This window comes from Macrobrachium rosenbergii, chromosome 5 (assembly GCF_040412425.1).
Source record: "Macrobrachium rosenbergii isolate ZJJX-2024 chromosome 5, ASM4041242v1, whole genome shotgun sequence".
NCBI lineage: Eukaryota > Metazoa > Arthropoda > Malacostraca > Decapoda > Palaemonidae > Macrobrachium > Macrobrachium rosenbergii.
Genome location: NC_089745.1, coordinates 11,098,418 through 11,114,337, shown reverse-complemented (window position 1 = coordinate 11,114,337; position 15,920 = coordinate 11,098,418). Strand labels below are relative to the sequence as shown.

Sequence of the window (15,920 nt, the reverse complement as noted above, 5' to 3'; positions counted from 1 at the left end):
AGAGAGAGAGAGAGAGAGAGGAGCATGAGGAGAATGAGTAATGGTTTAATGTTATTGTCCAGGCTGTGAGCTTCAGTCGCTCAGGTGTTTGTTGTATATAGTTAATGATCTTTTCACCAGAACTACGCAGATACTGTACTGTTAGACTGAGGTACACATAGGGGTTGACAGTTACATCTACTGAGTTCATCGCTAAATGGCAAAAAATTCCACTAAATAGCACAGATGTGTAAATTTGGAAATGTACCGTAGTAAATATAATATATATTCTCCATCACCTCTAACCTGATGATCAGCTTCACCGGTTTTTACGACGGAGGTTGTCGCTGGTTTTCATTTAACTCTACGTGAGCTCCCTGCTCGGATCAGGCTGGCAAATCTCACCGGTTGGGTAAATGTGTACAACACCAGGGTTACCAATATCAGGAAAGACTGGGGCACTTTAAAGTTGCAGTCTCAAGCGTGCGAGGTTTGTTTGCATGATTCTAGCTGCTGCTAGGGTGGTGTGGTGCACGGGGACATTGTTGTTCTTTTTGCGTTATTTCTAGTTATTTTTTATAACGTCACACTGTAGCTATGTATGTGATATTAGTACATTCATATAATGTAACTTAAGAAGTTCGTGATATGCGGTAGTATGCCAATTCGTGTTTTACCTTTACGAAGTATTTAAATTGCACATGCGCTCACTTAAGCACACAAACACGCACGCTTCTCTCTCTCTCTCTCTCTCTCTCTCTCTCTCTCTCTCTCTCATACACAGTTAATGTGGACTGTTTGTCCAAGAAGGCTTGTAACTTTTCTGAATAAAAAACTCCGTTAGATACCATCCAGTTTGAATGAGGTCCCTTTAGTAATTCTACTAATGCACAGAACAATTGTGTATGTGATAAAGTTAATATATATATATATATATATATATATATATATATATATATATATATATATATATATATATATAGAGAGAGAGAGAGAGAGAGAGAGAGAGAGAGAGAGAGAGAGTTAAGTGTACCTTAGTTTTACCAAACCACTGAGCTGATTAACAGCTCTCCTAGGGAGAGAGAGAGTCATCTTTCTAAGAATTATACTTTGCAAACGTCTACTTTATAACAGTAATATCATTTATAGTTAAAATTAGGTGGTGTCTCCGAGAGCAACAAGTATGATGACTAAGCCATTCGTGTTGCTTTCTCTGCGTTATTATACATCCCATTGTTTGGGAGACGGGTAACGCTCTATGGAAGCGAAACGAAGGAAGCAGGAAGTGCTGAATAAAATAATCTCGTCTCACAGTTTCCAAGCAACTGGTTTTTGCTGTTGCTGTTGTTGTTGTTGTTGTTGTTGTTGTTGTAATGGTGATTGCATGAGCTGGATTTGGGGGAGGGCGGGAAGTAACCCACTAGTGCTCTGTACAGGGATTTCGGAAGAATTTAATTTTGAAAAATCCACGTTCTTTGAATACTGGTTCATACAGCGGAGTGACGTTTGATCTTGGAATCCCATCTCGACTTTCTGTGTTAAATGTGGTCTGGTTTCAGCTAAATTAATTAATACTGGGGCTTTTGGCCTGTTATTTCTGTCGCTTCAAAAGACCTATTTTTGTAAACGGGCGAGCTAACTGAAGTAATGTAACCCTGTTACTAAAAATAACCCCGCAGCCCAATGACTTTGTGTTTCTGTCGCGTCCACTGACCTTTGTGACAGTGACCTAGTTTTGATGTATGACCTGGATTTTGACCACACATTCCACTTGCCTTGTAAATGACCTCCTGTGCCCCGGCCATTGACCCTCCGAGCGCCATCGATCCTTCCTGGTAGGTGCGAAGGCCACAATCGATGCGAGAGTCTCGTGACCTCCGCCGGATGACCTTATTCGACCTTACTCACTGGAGCTCCATCCATTGTGGCGTAACCTTTCGCTGACCTCCTGCGCACCCGCAGGCAGACGGGAGCTCGAGCATACTCTTCTTGCAAACATTGATTCTGTTTCAATCATTCGAAGTGGCTGGGTATTGTTTTTTCTCTGGTGGGTAAATGCGTTCTTTATTCGGACACCCATCTCTCTCTCTCTCTCTCTCTCTCTCTCTCTCTCTCTCTCTCTCTCTCTCTCTCTCTCTCTCTCTCTCTCTCTCTCTCTCGGATGTACATTTCTATCTCTGGCTCTGTAGTCACTTTATATACTGTATATATATATATATATATATATATATATATATATATATATATATATATATATATAATGTATACAATATGTTTATATATTATATATATATATATAGTATGTTTATATATACAATTATATATGTATATATACATATATATAATTTATACAGTATATATAGATATATATTTATATATATAAATAGATAAATATATATATATATATATATATATATATATATATATATATATATATATATATATATATATATATATAGAGAGAGAGAGAGAGAGAGAGAGAGAGAGAGAGAGAGAGGGCAATTGATCTTTTGCTGCGCCACGTTCGACAGACACACTCACACTACTCTGTAATCGTCTGCGTTTAACTTCTTGCTCCCCCTCCTCCTCCTCTGCCGTACAGGCGAACGGGTTCGGTGGTTTTTTTCCTAATTAATTAAGGAGTTGAAACTTTCATCTGTTCGGGAGGGTAATAAATCTCTGTGTGGTGTTTTTCAGCTCTGCCTCGGGTGTTTTTTGCGTCGTGTTTTTCTCACCTAAAAACTTAAAACCCCCCTCGTGTTTCTGTCTTCCCAATCTCGATGTCGCCACGGCTCGCATGTTTTGTCTTTTCCGAAGTGGTTGTAAATTAGAATGGGTTGGTTACTGTTTCACAGAATTAGCATACTATGACTCTTTTTATATATTAAGTTTCTTTTCTCATTTGATATTTGTAATGTGCTCAAATTGCTTTAGATTCGTGCTCGACAGTCGAAGAAATTAATCTTTACGAAGCGAAAGAGTATAATTATGTGAAATAATTTGCTCTTTAATGATTAATAATTAACTTGATAGTTGCTTCTGTAAATATAATATCGCTCATGGTTGCTATAAATAATAAGATAATGATATTTATCCACAATTCTATTTCTGGTTACAAAATTTACACGGTATAGTGTTACAAGTGTCACTTATATTATGATTACATAAGGGACTATAATCTTGCCCACAATTAGGAAGAGGAATTACTCAATTACTGATGATTGCCACCTGTTGCCTTCCCCGTAGGACTTTCCCTTGCCCCTGGACGTGATATATTTCTGCCAGCCCGAAGGATGCGTGTCCGTCGGGCCCAGGAAGACCTCCCTCAGAGAAGCCACGTCTTTCGTCTTCACGCTCACAGACAAGGACTCCGGTAAGTACAGGAACCATCAGTTTTCTCTCATTGCTTGAATGGTCTTCTTAGTCAACGACTCCAGGTTGTGGTATCGAATCAGTAGTTTCAGTCATTGTAACATGGTCGAAAACGTCTTGGTAATGAAATGTAAAGAATGTTTCCCGTAGAGTTTAAGGATATGTTTGGATGCTGTGGTTTTCTACTTTTTTCATACCGCAACCCCTTATGAGCAACTCATTATGACCAATGATCTCTTTAAAATTTTTGATTCAGTAATATGTAGGGTTACCATATTTTCATCGAGCAAAGACAGTACAAAAGGAACCTACATTCACTATGACGGGTCCCAAACCTATCTACACGTTTTTATTTATTCCTCCTTCCAAATCTGTTTGACATTTTTTCCTCTGACGGGTCGCAAGTTTATCTGGAAACATGATTTTTTATCCTGTTCATTTCTGCTTCCAAATCTGTTAGGCCTATTTGCTCTGACGGTCCAAAGTCTATCTGCAAACACGATTTTTCGCTGTTCATTTGCAGTATACACACGTTCCCTCTGAACATTGGAACATTGTTGGGTGACTGACTGCTTGTCCTGAACATTCTGGGACATTTTTCTGACTGACCGGGACGCCCAGGACAAGCCCTCAAATCGGGACGTATGGTAACCCTAATCATATGTAATGACCTAGTACAAAAAGAGCACTGCACTGTAATAGATTTGCTACTTGCATTAAAAAGACATTTTTAAGGAACAAGACCTAACAGTTAGGTCGTGGTTCCTTAAGGTAAATAGTTTGGCTGTGACGTTATCACAATAGTCATAGTAACAGCTGTAGCAATAGCCAGTTGTTACTGCTTTAATAGTAGAAATAGTACGTACGGCAGAATGCCTTGCCGTGTATGCTTCCCCATTTGTTTTTGGTGATCTGAATACTATTATTGGACAGAGGTGCGGAATCTCTCTCAAATGCGTTCATATTCATTCACGTATTTAGACTACTGCTATTTCTGCAACTTTATGCTAAACGAGATTGAAAAATTTTTCATGCTGCTCAGTTAAACATACTAATCAGTTAAACATATAATATATATATATATATATATACATATATATATATATATATATATATTATATATGTATACATATACATACAGAGTATATATAAACACACTATATATATATATATATATATATATATATATATATATATATATATATATATATATATATATATATATATATATATATATAGAAACCAGTGTGTACGTGAGCGTGCAGGTTTGGATAATTAAGAACTAGAAGAATATAATTATGAACGCATGCATTTAAAGATATATACAACGAGGATTATCAGTGGGAGTAATAGCATTAGAAACCTTGTTTCATAGGCAATTTTGTTGAGTGATTCTAATCTGCATGATATTTCAGACATTTCCGTTCCAACTTCACGAATTTTGGGAAAATATTGGTGAGAGAGAGAGAGAGAGAGAGAGAGAGAGAGAGAGAGAGAGAGAGAGAATCGGATCGTTCCGCAAGAAATGGTCAGTGTGGCACGTTCGAATTGGGGCGATAAATTTTCGTTTTGTGTGTCAGCCATATTCATATTGGCTCGGATGCAGCCATTTCCGGAACCTGAGAAGGGTGTTAGCCGAACGGTGGTCTCTCGGGTGGGTGCACCACCCGTGGTGGGAGGGGAGGGGAAAGATGGCGGAAGTAGGTCGTTTAAGGAAATATGTTCGCGCAGAGAAAGCGCGCAATTTTCCCGGCATATTGTTCTAATGTCATAATCTATGCCCGAGTTTCAGATGGTTTCCCCCCTGGCATTTACTCGGAATACTCTGCAGTTTTATCCGGTAAAAGCCCTAGCGATGTTAGTATGTTTCTTAATTAAAGTGTTTGAATATATTTTAGCTGAGGGATAGTGCCTTCTTTACACACACACAGAGAGAGAGAGAGAGAGAGAGAGAGAGAGAGAGAGAGAGAGAGAGAGAGAGAGAGAGAGAGATACTGGGCGTTGGCTGTCTGACCATAAATACTGTTTTATTGGGCATTTTTACGATCGCCATGCTATCTTTTAGTGCTGTGTACTGCAATGTGTCGGGCCCTGTGTCTGCAAACTGCAATGCCTCCAGAGGTGTGACGCGTTTTAGCTGCTGCCTCTTAAGTGACGTCCCTTGTTCTCTCTCCTCCTCTTGGTTGGCTGTTTGCCCTAGATGATTGACATCTTCCCGTCTGTGTTCGTAGACTGAATTATTTTTTCTTTTGAGTAATGAATAGACTGCATATAACAGATGTTCTAATCGGCGTTTGAAAACCCTGTAGAACCAGAAAATTGTAGATAGAGTTTTTTTTTATAATTTTGTAAAGTTTAAAGTTTATGAGGAAAAAATACTTGGTCTTTATTGCAATATCCGATTCCGTGACTCAGACCTTCGGGAAAAGCTGCTGTAAACGTATTGAAGACAAGTGAATCTGATAACGAGGGAGAAGAAGTTATTACGGAGAAAATGAAAAAAAAAACGTTCCAGAGAGGAGGGTGAGCCTTAGGGAAAAACGTTTCTATCTTGAAAAAACATCAAAACCTTCACCGAAACTTGTAGACCTCAGCAGCGGCCAGCAAGTCTGAAGGTATCATTATCGTGATCTTGCAACTACTAAGCAACAGTGCGTCCTATTTCTTAACGGCATGTTCAACAGGTCACGATACCGTTAGAAGTCTGGTGTGAACCGCAGTGGGTCACAACGAGAACATTAAAATTATATGAGTTTTAAGTAGGCGTGTGAATTTGTAGCAAAAGATATGTAAGCGATCGCCTTTATATTGTTTGCTGTATAATTAAGATAAACTTGAGTTTCCAAGCGCTTTGAAGCCTTGGAAATGTATATTTCAGTGTGAGCTGTTTACTATGGTATAATATATATACATATATATATATAATGTGTGCGTGTGTATATATATGTATGTATGTGTGCGAAGTGCTACCGGGAGATCCCTCTCTTTCATATCCCTAGATTCCATGATGTGGAAGCGGGTTGCATAGAATTAAAGGCGACAGAGAAGACTAGGAATCATTAGTGACATTACGTTACTTATAGTAATAGGATACCAAGAGGATGTATCATGATTTTGGTTACTGAAGTAAGCAGATGGCAAAAGAATTGATAGGAGTAGGACAGCGGAGAGTTAGACAAGTAAGAGGGTTTGGCGATCAAATATTTCTTATGATACACTGCTGTAGGAATGTTGAGAGTCAAGGGCAAAACGTTTGAGAATGGAAAAAGTGGAGCAAGGAAGGTTAAGTATACCTTAGTTTTACCAGACCACTGAGCTGATGAACAGCTCTCCTAGGGCTGGCCCGAAGGATTAGACTTATTTTACGTGGCTAAGAACCAGTTGGTTACTTAGCAACGGGACCTACAGCTTATTGTGGAATCCGAACCACATTATAGCGAGAAATGAATTTCTATCACCAGAAATAAATTCCTCTAACTCTTCATCAGCCGGCCGCGGGAATTGAATTCCAGCCCATCGAGGGACAGTCTGAAGCTCAACCGACTCGGCCAACAAAGGGCTTAGCAAGGAAGGTAGCAGGGTGTGTGCAAAAGACTTGAAAAAGAAGTGGATTGTCTAAGGGAGCCAAGTGGAGTTACGGAAAGATTGAGAAATGTTCAGATCGGTAAAAATGATAAAAAGGTAAGCACAAGTGAAAGGCGGGATTATGGTTGTTTGAGATGTGAATTGGAAAGAATGGAGAGTGAGCGGCTGGTAAAAGTAAACGATTCGGAAGCTTTTTAGAGAACTTGGAGAATTATGGACAGGCGAAGTTCTTGAAGTATTGGAAAGGAGAGGACTTAATGTCTGCACAGTCTAGTAGTCATCAAGACAGGTGAATGTTGCAGTCACAATGTAGTGAGTTTTTGGGATTCGATATGTTGTGAATGAGCTTTTTTTAATGTATGCATATAAGGCTGAAGCCAGAGAAGTGTTATACTTAAGGAGGTTCATCCACTTCAGTGGACAAATATGAATGTGGCACAGACTGATGCCTTGTTTGTTGTTCTGGAGCTACCGCCTTTAAGGGAAGCTGTAGAATGTTAGAATGGGTGTGCTTAGATTTACATGCATACATACATGGTATGTATTTATGTAGGTACGTATTGTTATGTTTGAAAACTGAACCTTTCCTATGTTTGAAAACTGAACCTTTCCTATGTTTGAAAACTGAACCTTTCCTATATTTGAAAACTGAACCTTTCCAATATTCATTTTTGTCTGTTACTCGCCTCTCGAATACATATATCCAATATGTGAGTCGAAGGTTAATATTTGTGTATGTAAAATACTTGTGGATCCATTTTTTTCAAAATGCGCGCACACACACACACACACACACACACACACACACACACACACACACACCAAAAGAGCTGCTTCCATTGGAAGTATATATAAGCCTATTAAATGTAACAAGCATTTACTCTTGGTAAAGAGCGGCCCGTCAGAAGACGGGCTCAGACCTAATAAATCTTCTTATCTCGATATGGAACCTCTGTAGCTTTCCTGCACTCCAGAATAACGTCATTTTGAAATAAAAGTTATAAATGGACTTTTCTTTTATATATTCTTTTATATATACAGTATGTATATATATGTGTGTGTATAGAAAAGTCCATTTATAACGTTCATTTTTAAAATGACATTTTATATATATATATATATATATATATATATATATATATATATATATATATATATATATATATATGTGTGTGTGTGTGTGTGTGTGTGTGTGTGTGTATGTGTATTTATATATTGTTTTAGTATATTACAAAAATTTAGTTTTAAAAAAATCGATACAGGCTTAAGGATATATTCAGAAATATTTCATATGTTATGTAGGAAGCAGTGAGGAGAGAGAGAGAGAGAGAGAGAGAGAGAGAGAGAGAGAGAGAGAGAGAGAGAGAGGCATCCAGTCAATAGATTTTGATGGGTATAACACCTGTTGACACTCAAAGCTATAAAGCTGGAAGAGAGAGAGAGAGAGAGAGAGAGAGAGAGAGGAGAGAGAGAGCCGGGAACTATCCAATTTCGACTCTCCAAACCTTTACCAATATTGTGAAAAGCAAACAGAGGGAACTATTATTTGATCGCTGTCATCAAGTTATAAAAAAAGGGTATGTAGCGAAAGTTATAAAAAAAAGGATATATAGTGAAAGTTATAAAAAATTATATATAGCGAAAGTTATGAAAAAAAGGATATATAGCGAAAAATAAAGGTTACGAGAATCAGATTTTGATGTTTATATAGGAGAAGGTTGTGTGTCTGTGTGGACCATAAAATAGACGAGTGCTTAATACGACATCATATGATAATAGGGGTTCTAGCTATATACCGATAAAGGACTAGCGGTCTCTTCATGTGCCATATGATAATAAGGGTTCTCGCTATATCCCGATAAAGGACTAGCGGTCTCTTCATGTGCCATCCAGAACGCTATAGGCACGTTCTGTTAACGACTATTGTATCTAGGTTGTGAAGCCTGTATCTTCTAGTTAGTCGACTGTGGTAGCTTGCAATATTGGTGGAGAAGAGCTTGGGTCTAGCAGAGAAATTGAAATATTTACATACTTTTGTAAACTTTTTTGTGTACATTATTGCTCACCTTCAGTTTTGTATTATTCCATAATTATTTCTCATATTTATCGTATTTAGTTATTTTAATAACATATTTAACATCAGGAGTTCATATTATGCCCAGCTTTTGTATCTCTCTACATTTTCTGTTAAAACCCAGTTCATGACTAAATGGAGTTTATGTGCTAGTGTATATCTTCATTTTAAGTAGCTTCATAGTAATTGCTCTCTTTATCATACTTAGCCGCGGCATTTAAAGATGCTATAATATTAATGCCGCTACACTTCACTGTTAAATAAATTTTAAATAAACCGACACGAGAGAAATCAAGAATTTATTGCCAAAGGTATGCCACCAACTAGCGGCCTCATCAGAGAATATAACCAGATTACATGACGCATTTATTTGTCATTTATTACCTTCCCTGAGGAGGCCACCTGGTGGCGAAATCTTTGGCAATAATTCTTGCTTTATGCATTGTGGGTTTACTTTACAGTTTCCAACTTCCTCATGATACTGTGAGCTCTTCTTATTACTCTGCATCGTATTTGCGTAAGAATTCCCAATGTTTATAAGTTCTTCCTTGGGCGAGTGGGTTCCGTTCTCAACTAGCACTCTGCTGGCCGCGAGTTCGAATCTCCGACCGGCCAGTGAAGAATAAGAGGAATTTATTTCTGGTGATAGAAATTCATTTTTCGCTATCATGTGGTTCGGATTCCACAATAAGCTGTAGGTCCCGTTGCTAGGTAACCAGTTGGTTCATAGCCACGTAAAATAAATCTAATCCTTCGGGCCAGCCCTAGGAGAGCTGTTAATCAGCTCAGTGGTTTGGTTAAACTAAGGTATACTTAACTTTTCCCAGTGTTTACATAACGATCCCCCCTCTGTATTTTAACACTTGAAATACACTACATCCTCTCCGTGTTTCGATGTCTAATAGAGGCAGGGCGATATCCGTCTAAAAACCCAATTATTTTGTGAACGTGTGGATATTACTTGATCGTTATTTGTAAATTGCTTCTGGGAACTGGGGATTAATCTTTTCAATTCGGAAAAGGATAGAAAGCCAACTGGAGGGAGCGGAAAGGAAAGGAAATACTGTAGTTATTATGTACTTTGTATGGGGACCATTTTTGAGTGGAATTATTTTTTGATGGTTGGGCCTCTGAGAGAGAGAGAGAGAGAGAGAGAGAGAGAGAGAGAGAGAGAGAGAGAGAGAGAGAGAGAGTGTGTGTGTGTGTGTGTGTATTTTCCCCCTGGTATCGTTCTTTGTTCTTTGTAAACTTGTTTAACAAATTATAAGCATCGAAGGTTAAGGAATTGAAATCTCAGAAAGCAATGCTTTGCATTGCCATATATGCAAGGCACAGGTACGAATTTTTACATGTTTACATTTCTTATTTTTACAGTGAAGTATTACTAATTTAGGTGAATTGAATAATTGTCCTCTAGAAGAGCCCACGTCCTCATTAAAAGCTGCCTTAATTCTCATGAAATTACAAAATTATAAGACGCGAAATACTCGAAGATCATATTAAAATTGACAGAAGTATTGAACGTTTAACTAATTTCCAAATAAATCTTTTAATTAAGTCACTATTTTAAACAGATATGATACTTATTACGAAAATACAGAAAATGACAAAATAATTTAAAATTTACTGAGCACCCAGTTGGAATAAGAGACAGGTAAATTGCCCAGAATGTAATTTCAAATTCTTTTTCTGTATTTGATTTGGCGAAGGAGAAGAAATACTGGCAACAATGGAATCCAACCAGACAGTGCAGACGATGACACTGACGTCTGAATGTACGACGACTCCGAAATAGTATCAGACGTCTGCCACAAGGGTGGCGGACGTACGAGTATACCATCGCCGCGAAAGTGGAGCAGGTTGATGTCTGTAGGTTTGCGTATACAGTTGAGTAATGAAGGGAGATGATTGAAACGAAAATTACCAGGCGTTGAAATTTCAAAGGTGCGCCGAGTTTATTTTGGTGAATGTATGTCATGACGTATAGCAAGGCTGATACGAAGCTTCCAGTAGGTTGGTACAAATTTGGCATATTATTTCCGAGGGGGAACACAGCTAAGCCCCTTTTTCTTTTTGTATAAAAGTGAGTATTTAGTGAGTATTTATGGAGCGATTTGACTGTGGCTATTTATATAATAGCTTCACATTTTGTTTACCTCCGCAGCTGCGCTGTGGGTTATTTATATCTCCCTCCGTATTGAGAGCTGTGTGTAATTATTGATTTCTGAATAAGTGGGTGAATGCTGGATGTCACTGCAACCTGTGAGCGTGGACTGCCCGTGTGCGACTGCTGCTATTTTTAGCCGCGTTAAATCCATACCGGGATTTTAAAAACAAGAGATTTCCACCTGATAATGCGCGAGGGGATGAAGACGTGTATTTCCTCATAATAAAAAAAATGATTGATTTTCCAAGTTCTAGAATCGCAGTAGAACTCTCTCTCTCTCTCTCTCTCTCTCTCTCTCTCTCTCTCTCTCTCTCTCTCTCTTAGTGTGCGTGTGTGTATGTGTGTGTGTGCGTGTGTGTTGGTAGGTTTAAACCAATTAGTTACAGCTTACACAAAAGGATTTCCAACACTTTACAGCTAAGAAATTGTTATTAATAATTATTTATTCATGTACCTACTGATACTAATTAATCAACAGTTTTTGACGAGCGGGTCATTCAGTTGATTCCTGAAATATAGAATCACGAAATTTATGGACAGCTTCATTCAAAGGAGTTACTTGGAAACAATTAAGAGAAGCACTTTGAGGCCTGTGCTTCGTGACCTAGACCTGTATTACTCCGGAGCTCAAAGGCTGTTTGGGTTCGCTGTCGCTTGCTCTTACAGGTTTGTTTGGAACCTGGTACACTGTTTGCTTCTGTTTCAGGCAGAGGGAAGTAGAAAGAAAAATTAGAAAGAAGTATTTATGTTTGCATGGATTAAAGTGGGAAAATGTGTGTTGTCAGTCTTTATGCATCTTATTGGTCATCTTACACACACACACAACGTATATATATATATATATATATATATATATATATATATATATATATATATATATATATATATATATATATATATATATAATTGTATTAATGATTGTTTGTGGATATGTACTCTATATATTGCTTGTCCCTTAAAGAAGCGGAACGTAATGCTACGGAATTCCTGTGGACTTTGCTTTGTTGTGTTTCTCATTGTGATACATTATTATTCATCATTCACATATACACATTATTCAAGCTCAAATGTAATTGTCCTCTTGCATTTACCTCCTGCATCGAGGTCAGTGACTTATCAGAAATGAAGGAAAATATAACGCGGAAAAAATTTAATTACTTTGAAGCATCTACTTTTTTTCCATTTCCTTCTTCTTGTTTGGGTCGTGTCTGGGCTAGAAAAGGTCGTTAGGTTACCCTTCCCACTGGCTTTTGCCCTTGAAGAAAATACGCTTTTAACTTTTGTTGTGAATATGGGTTCTAGAATCCAGCAGGTCTATCTTCTGAGGAATTTGACCTGCTATCATTTAACAAAGAGAGAGATAAAACTTTCTAAATTGAATCGCCCATTTGTCGAGAATAGGGAGTTGGAACGAGTTAGAAAAATTTTTTTTTTTTTTAGTATAGTTTCTGCAGAGTGAATCAAATATGGTAGGAGGGTTGAGTATTTCTCCAACATCTTGGAACACGTTTCTCCAAAGGCAAAATGCTAAGAGAAATATCTTAATTTATAGTACAGAGAATACGAAAAGGGTCATTATATTAGTTTCGTTTACAAAATCGTAAGTGAGTGTCTTTTTGACAGTCTACGAAGTCTAATGTCGATCGTAACTCAAGGTGACATTAAACTTGAATTCAGAAATATAAGTACGTTTTACTATTACATGTCAGAGAAGTCATTGCCTTCGTAGGAATGCTAGACTTGTTCTCATGAGCCCTTAACAAGACGTCAAACCTTATTGATAAGTTTGTCACACACACACTCGGAAAAACCTGCAAATCTGAATACCTCCTCCATGTATGTTAGATCGGATTAATTTATTTATTTACTTATTTACTTTATTTATTTACTTGCTTTTTACCAGGATTACGCAAAAAGGTTATTTGCAGATAATTGCGACAATTTTCTTAACATTATTCATTGGACTGGCAGCAATTGGTTAGATAATACCAAGGGAGACTGAAACGTAAGGTTTGGGAAGAAGGGACCTTTTTGGACGTGGAATGGTCATCCCTTTCGGAGATTAGCTATCTCCGAACAATAGGAAGTTTACCTTTCTTATTTGGGAAAGCTTTGGCTGTTAAGCAGAATAGTCTGTGGTGAAGGGCATCATCTAAACAGCTCGTAAATAATTCCGTGCGTCTCTCATTTGTGTACTCTGAGTCCTTCAACAAATATTTTCACATCAATACAGACAGAGGAATATTGCTCCTGATGGAAAGGCGTTTGCAGCGTAAAGAACACTCGAGTAATGCCAGATAATACGAAATCCTGTAAAAGGCTGGCATCTTTAGTGTAGACGTGTGAAGGTCGTCTTATAACTGATGCTTGTGCGTAAGAGTCTAGGGCCAGCGATGAAGAAAAACATTAAAGCTTAGCGAGTAGATGAAACGCCGCTTTGCCTAAAAAAAAAAAAGCGAATGCGACAAAAGAAAGGTTCAGTAATTAAAGAGAAAAGCCCCTAAAGATTATGACTTGAGAAACTAACAGGTTTCTTCTTTGCCATATGGGTTATTGATTTAGGATGAGGGAGAACGCCGGGAAATCTGATTGGCGAGAAATATAAAGAGTAGACTCCAAAAATATAAATGATAAAATCAAATAATAAGGAAGAGAAAACCCAGAAGAGCGATTTTACCGTCTTGAGTAGACTGGACGGGCGATTTAGAACCATCAATCCCCAGCAACAGCGCAGAACGAGTCTAGACTTACGACACGGATATAAATTCCACTGCCCACGGTATATAAGGGGTCATCTCATGGAAAATTCCTCCCGAAAACGAGGAGGAATGTTATCACGCCCTTACGTCTGCCTGTCGTCTTTATTGTGGGGGACTTCACAGGGACAGATGTCAGAGGGGGTGGTGGGGTTGGCAGTTGGGGACTGGGGGAGAAGTTTGAGGGCGAGCTACCAGACGGTTGAGGGAATCAGCTGCCGTGGAAAGTTGAAGGAGGAATTGTCAGACTTCGTGGAGAGTTTGTGGTATGCGTTTGTATGAAAGTCAAAGAAAATTTTTGTGTTTGAATATGTATATATATATATATATATATATATATATATATATATATATATATATATATATATATATATATATACTATAAAACTACTATTTTTTTTATTACGCTCTCTCTCTCTCTCTCTCTCTCTCTCTCTCTCTCTCTCTCTCTCTCTCTCTCTCTCTCTCTCTCTCTCTCTCTCTCTCTCCACACACACACATATATATATATGTGTGTTATATTTACAATATATACACAATATATATATATTGTATATACATACATATAATGGTAAAATAATGTTATAATTCTGAAACACATTCTAGCAGCAAAAAAAAAAAAAAAAAAAAAAAAAAAGACAAGATTTCTCTCGTGTAGGAAGCCAAACCTAATGTCAGAAGACAAGCAGTCAGTAGCAGCAGCAGCAGCAGCAGCAGCCAGAATGCTCCCCTGGCGCTGGTCGCTTGCACATATTCTGTGCATCTTTCCTCCTATTTTCGTCTCGGGGCTTCGGCCGCAGGTGTTTCTAAAAGGCGGAATTTGTGGGCCCCGGGAAGTAATTGGTTTCGAAGTGAAGGGATTTATGCTCCCTCCTCCCTCCTCCTCCTCCAACTCCTCCTCCTCCTCCTCCTCTTTCCTCCCCTTCCTCTTTTTTTTTTTCTGAAAGGTGGAAGAAATGCGTTGAATTATTTCCCCCATGGATTCGTTTCCCTTTGGTTTCTGATTGGAAATTCTGTTTTTTTGGTGTAAAAGCTTATGCTCTCTGTTCAGTTTTGTATACAGTCTGTGGAATTTACTTTCATTGCCTTTTATGTTTACACACACACACACACACATACACACACACACATATATATATATATATATATATATATATATATATATATATATATATATATATATATATATATATACTATATATATATATAATATATATATATTTATTGTGGGTGGGTGTGTATGTGTAAATAAACAAAAAATCACAATAAAATTCTGTTACAGAACATAGTATATTAAAAATATATATGTGCAGAGCTGATAGCTTTCGTCCATCTGCTGTGATCAAGTCCGCAGCAGATGGACGAAAACTATGAGCTCTTGTACATATGTATTTTAATATACTGTACAATTCTGTAACAGGATTTTCACCAATGACTGTACCTTTATTTATATTATACACATAGTACTTTTACATCTCATTTATGTTAAGTATATATATATATATATTATATATACTATATATATATATATATATATATATATATACATATATATATATATATATATACATATATATATATATATATATATATATTATATATATACTTACATACATACATATACATATACACAGACATGAAAAGGCATACGTATCAAAATTTTAATTTTGATTGCGTGTACTAGTTGTGAATATTCATTATTCTTGTTCATTGAATGAACTTTCTTAGTCAGCAGAGTAACTCCTATAGGAATTACTATGAATTAATCTGACCTTAAAACTCATCAAAGTGAAACAGTGATTTGAGGTCTTTGGCAGTATCACTATTTCGTATGAATGGGGGTCATTGTTATGTGCAATAACACTAGAATTAAAACCTGATTTTCCGGTGCTTCGGGATATTGTAATTCCTCAAATTATCTCTGCGGATGTGTAGGGTTAAATTTTAATTGGGGAATTGTGCGTTCTAGAACTAAATACACTAAATT

At 37.3% G+C, this 15,920-nt stretch overlaps 1 protein-coding gene across 26 annotated transcripts in view; it reads left to right on the top strand.

Annotated features, from left to right (window-relative positions):
* The window catches only part of Rab3-GEF (Rab3 GDP-GTP exchange factor), a 265,506-nt gene that overhangs the window by 61,867 nt on the left and 187,719 nt on the right, over window positions 1–15,920 (top strand). For all 26 annotated transcript variants that reach the window (XM_067103545.1, XM_067103541.1, XM_067103536.1 and 23 more), the window contains one exon: window positions 3,226–3,352. In XM_067103545.1, the coding sequence (XP_066959646.1) occupies window positions 3,226–3,352 (127 nt within the window). The remainder of the gene's footprint in view (window positions 1–3,225; window positions 3,353–15,920) is intronic.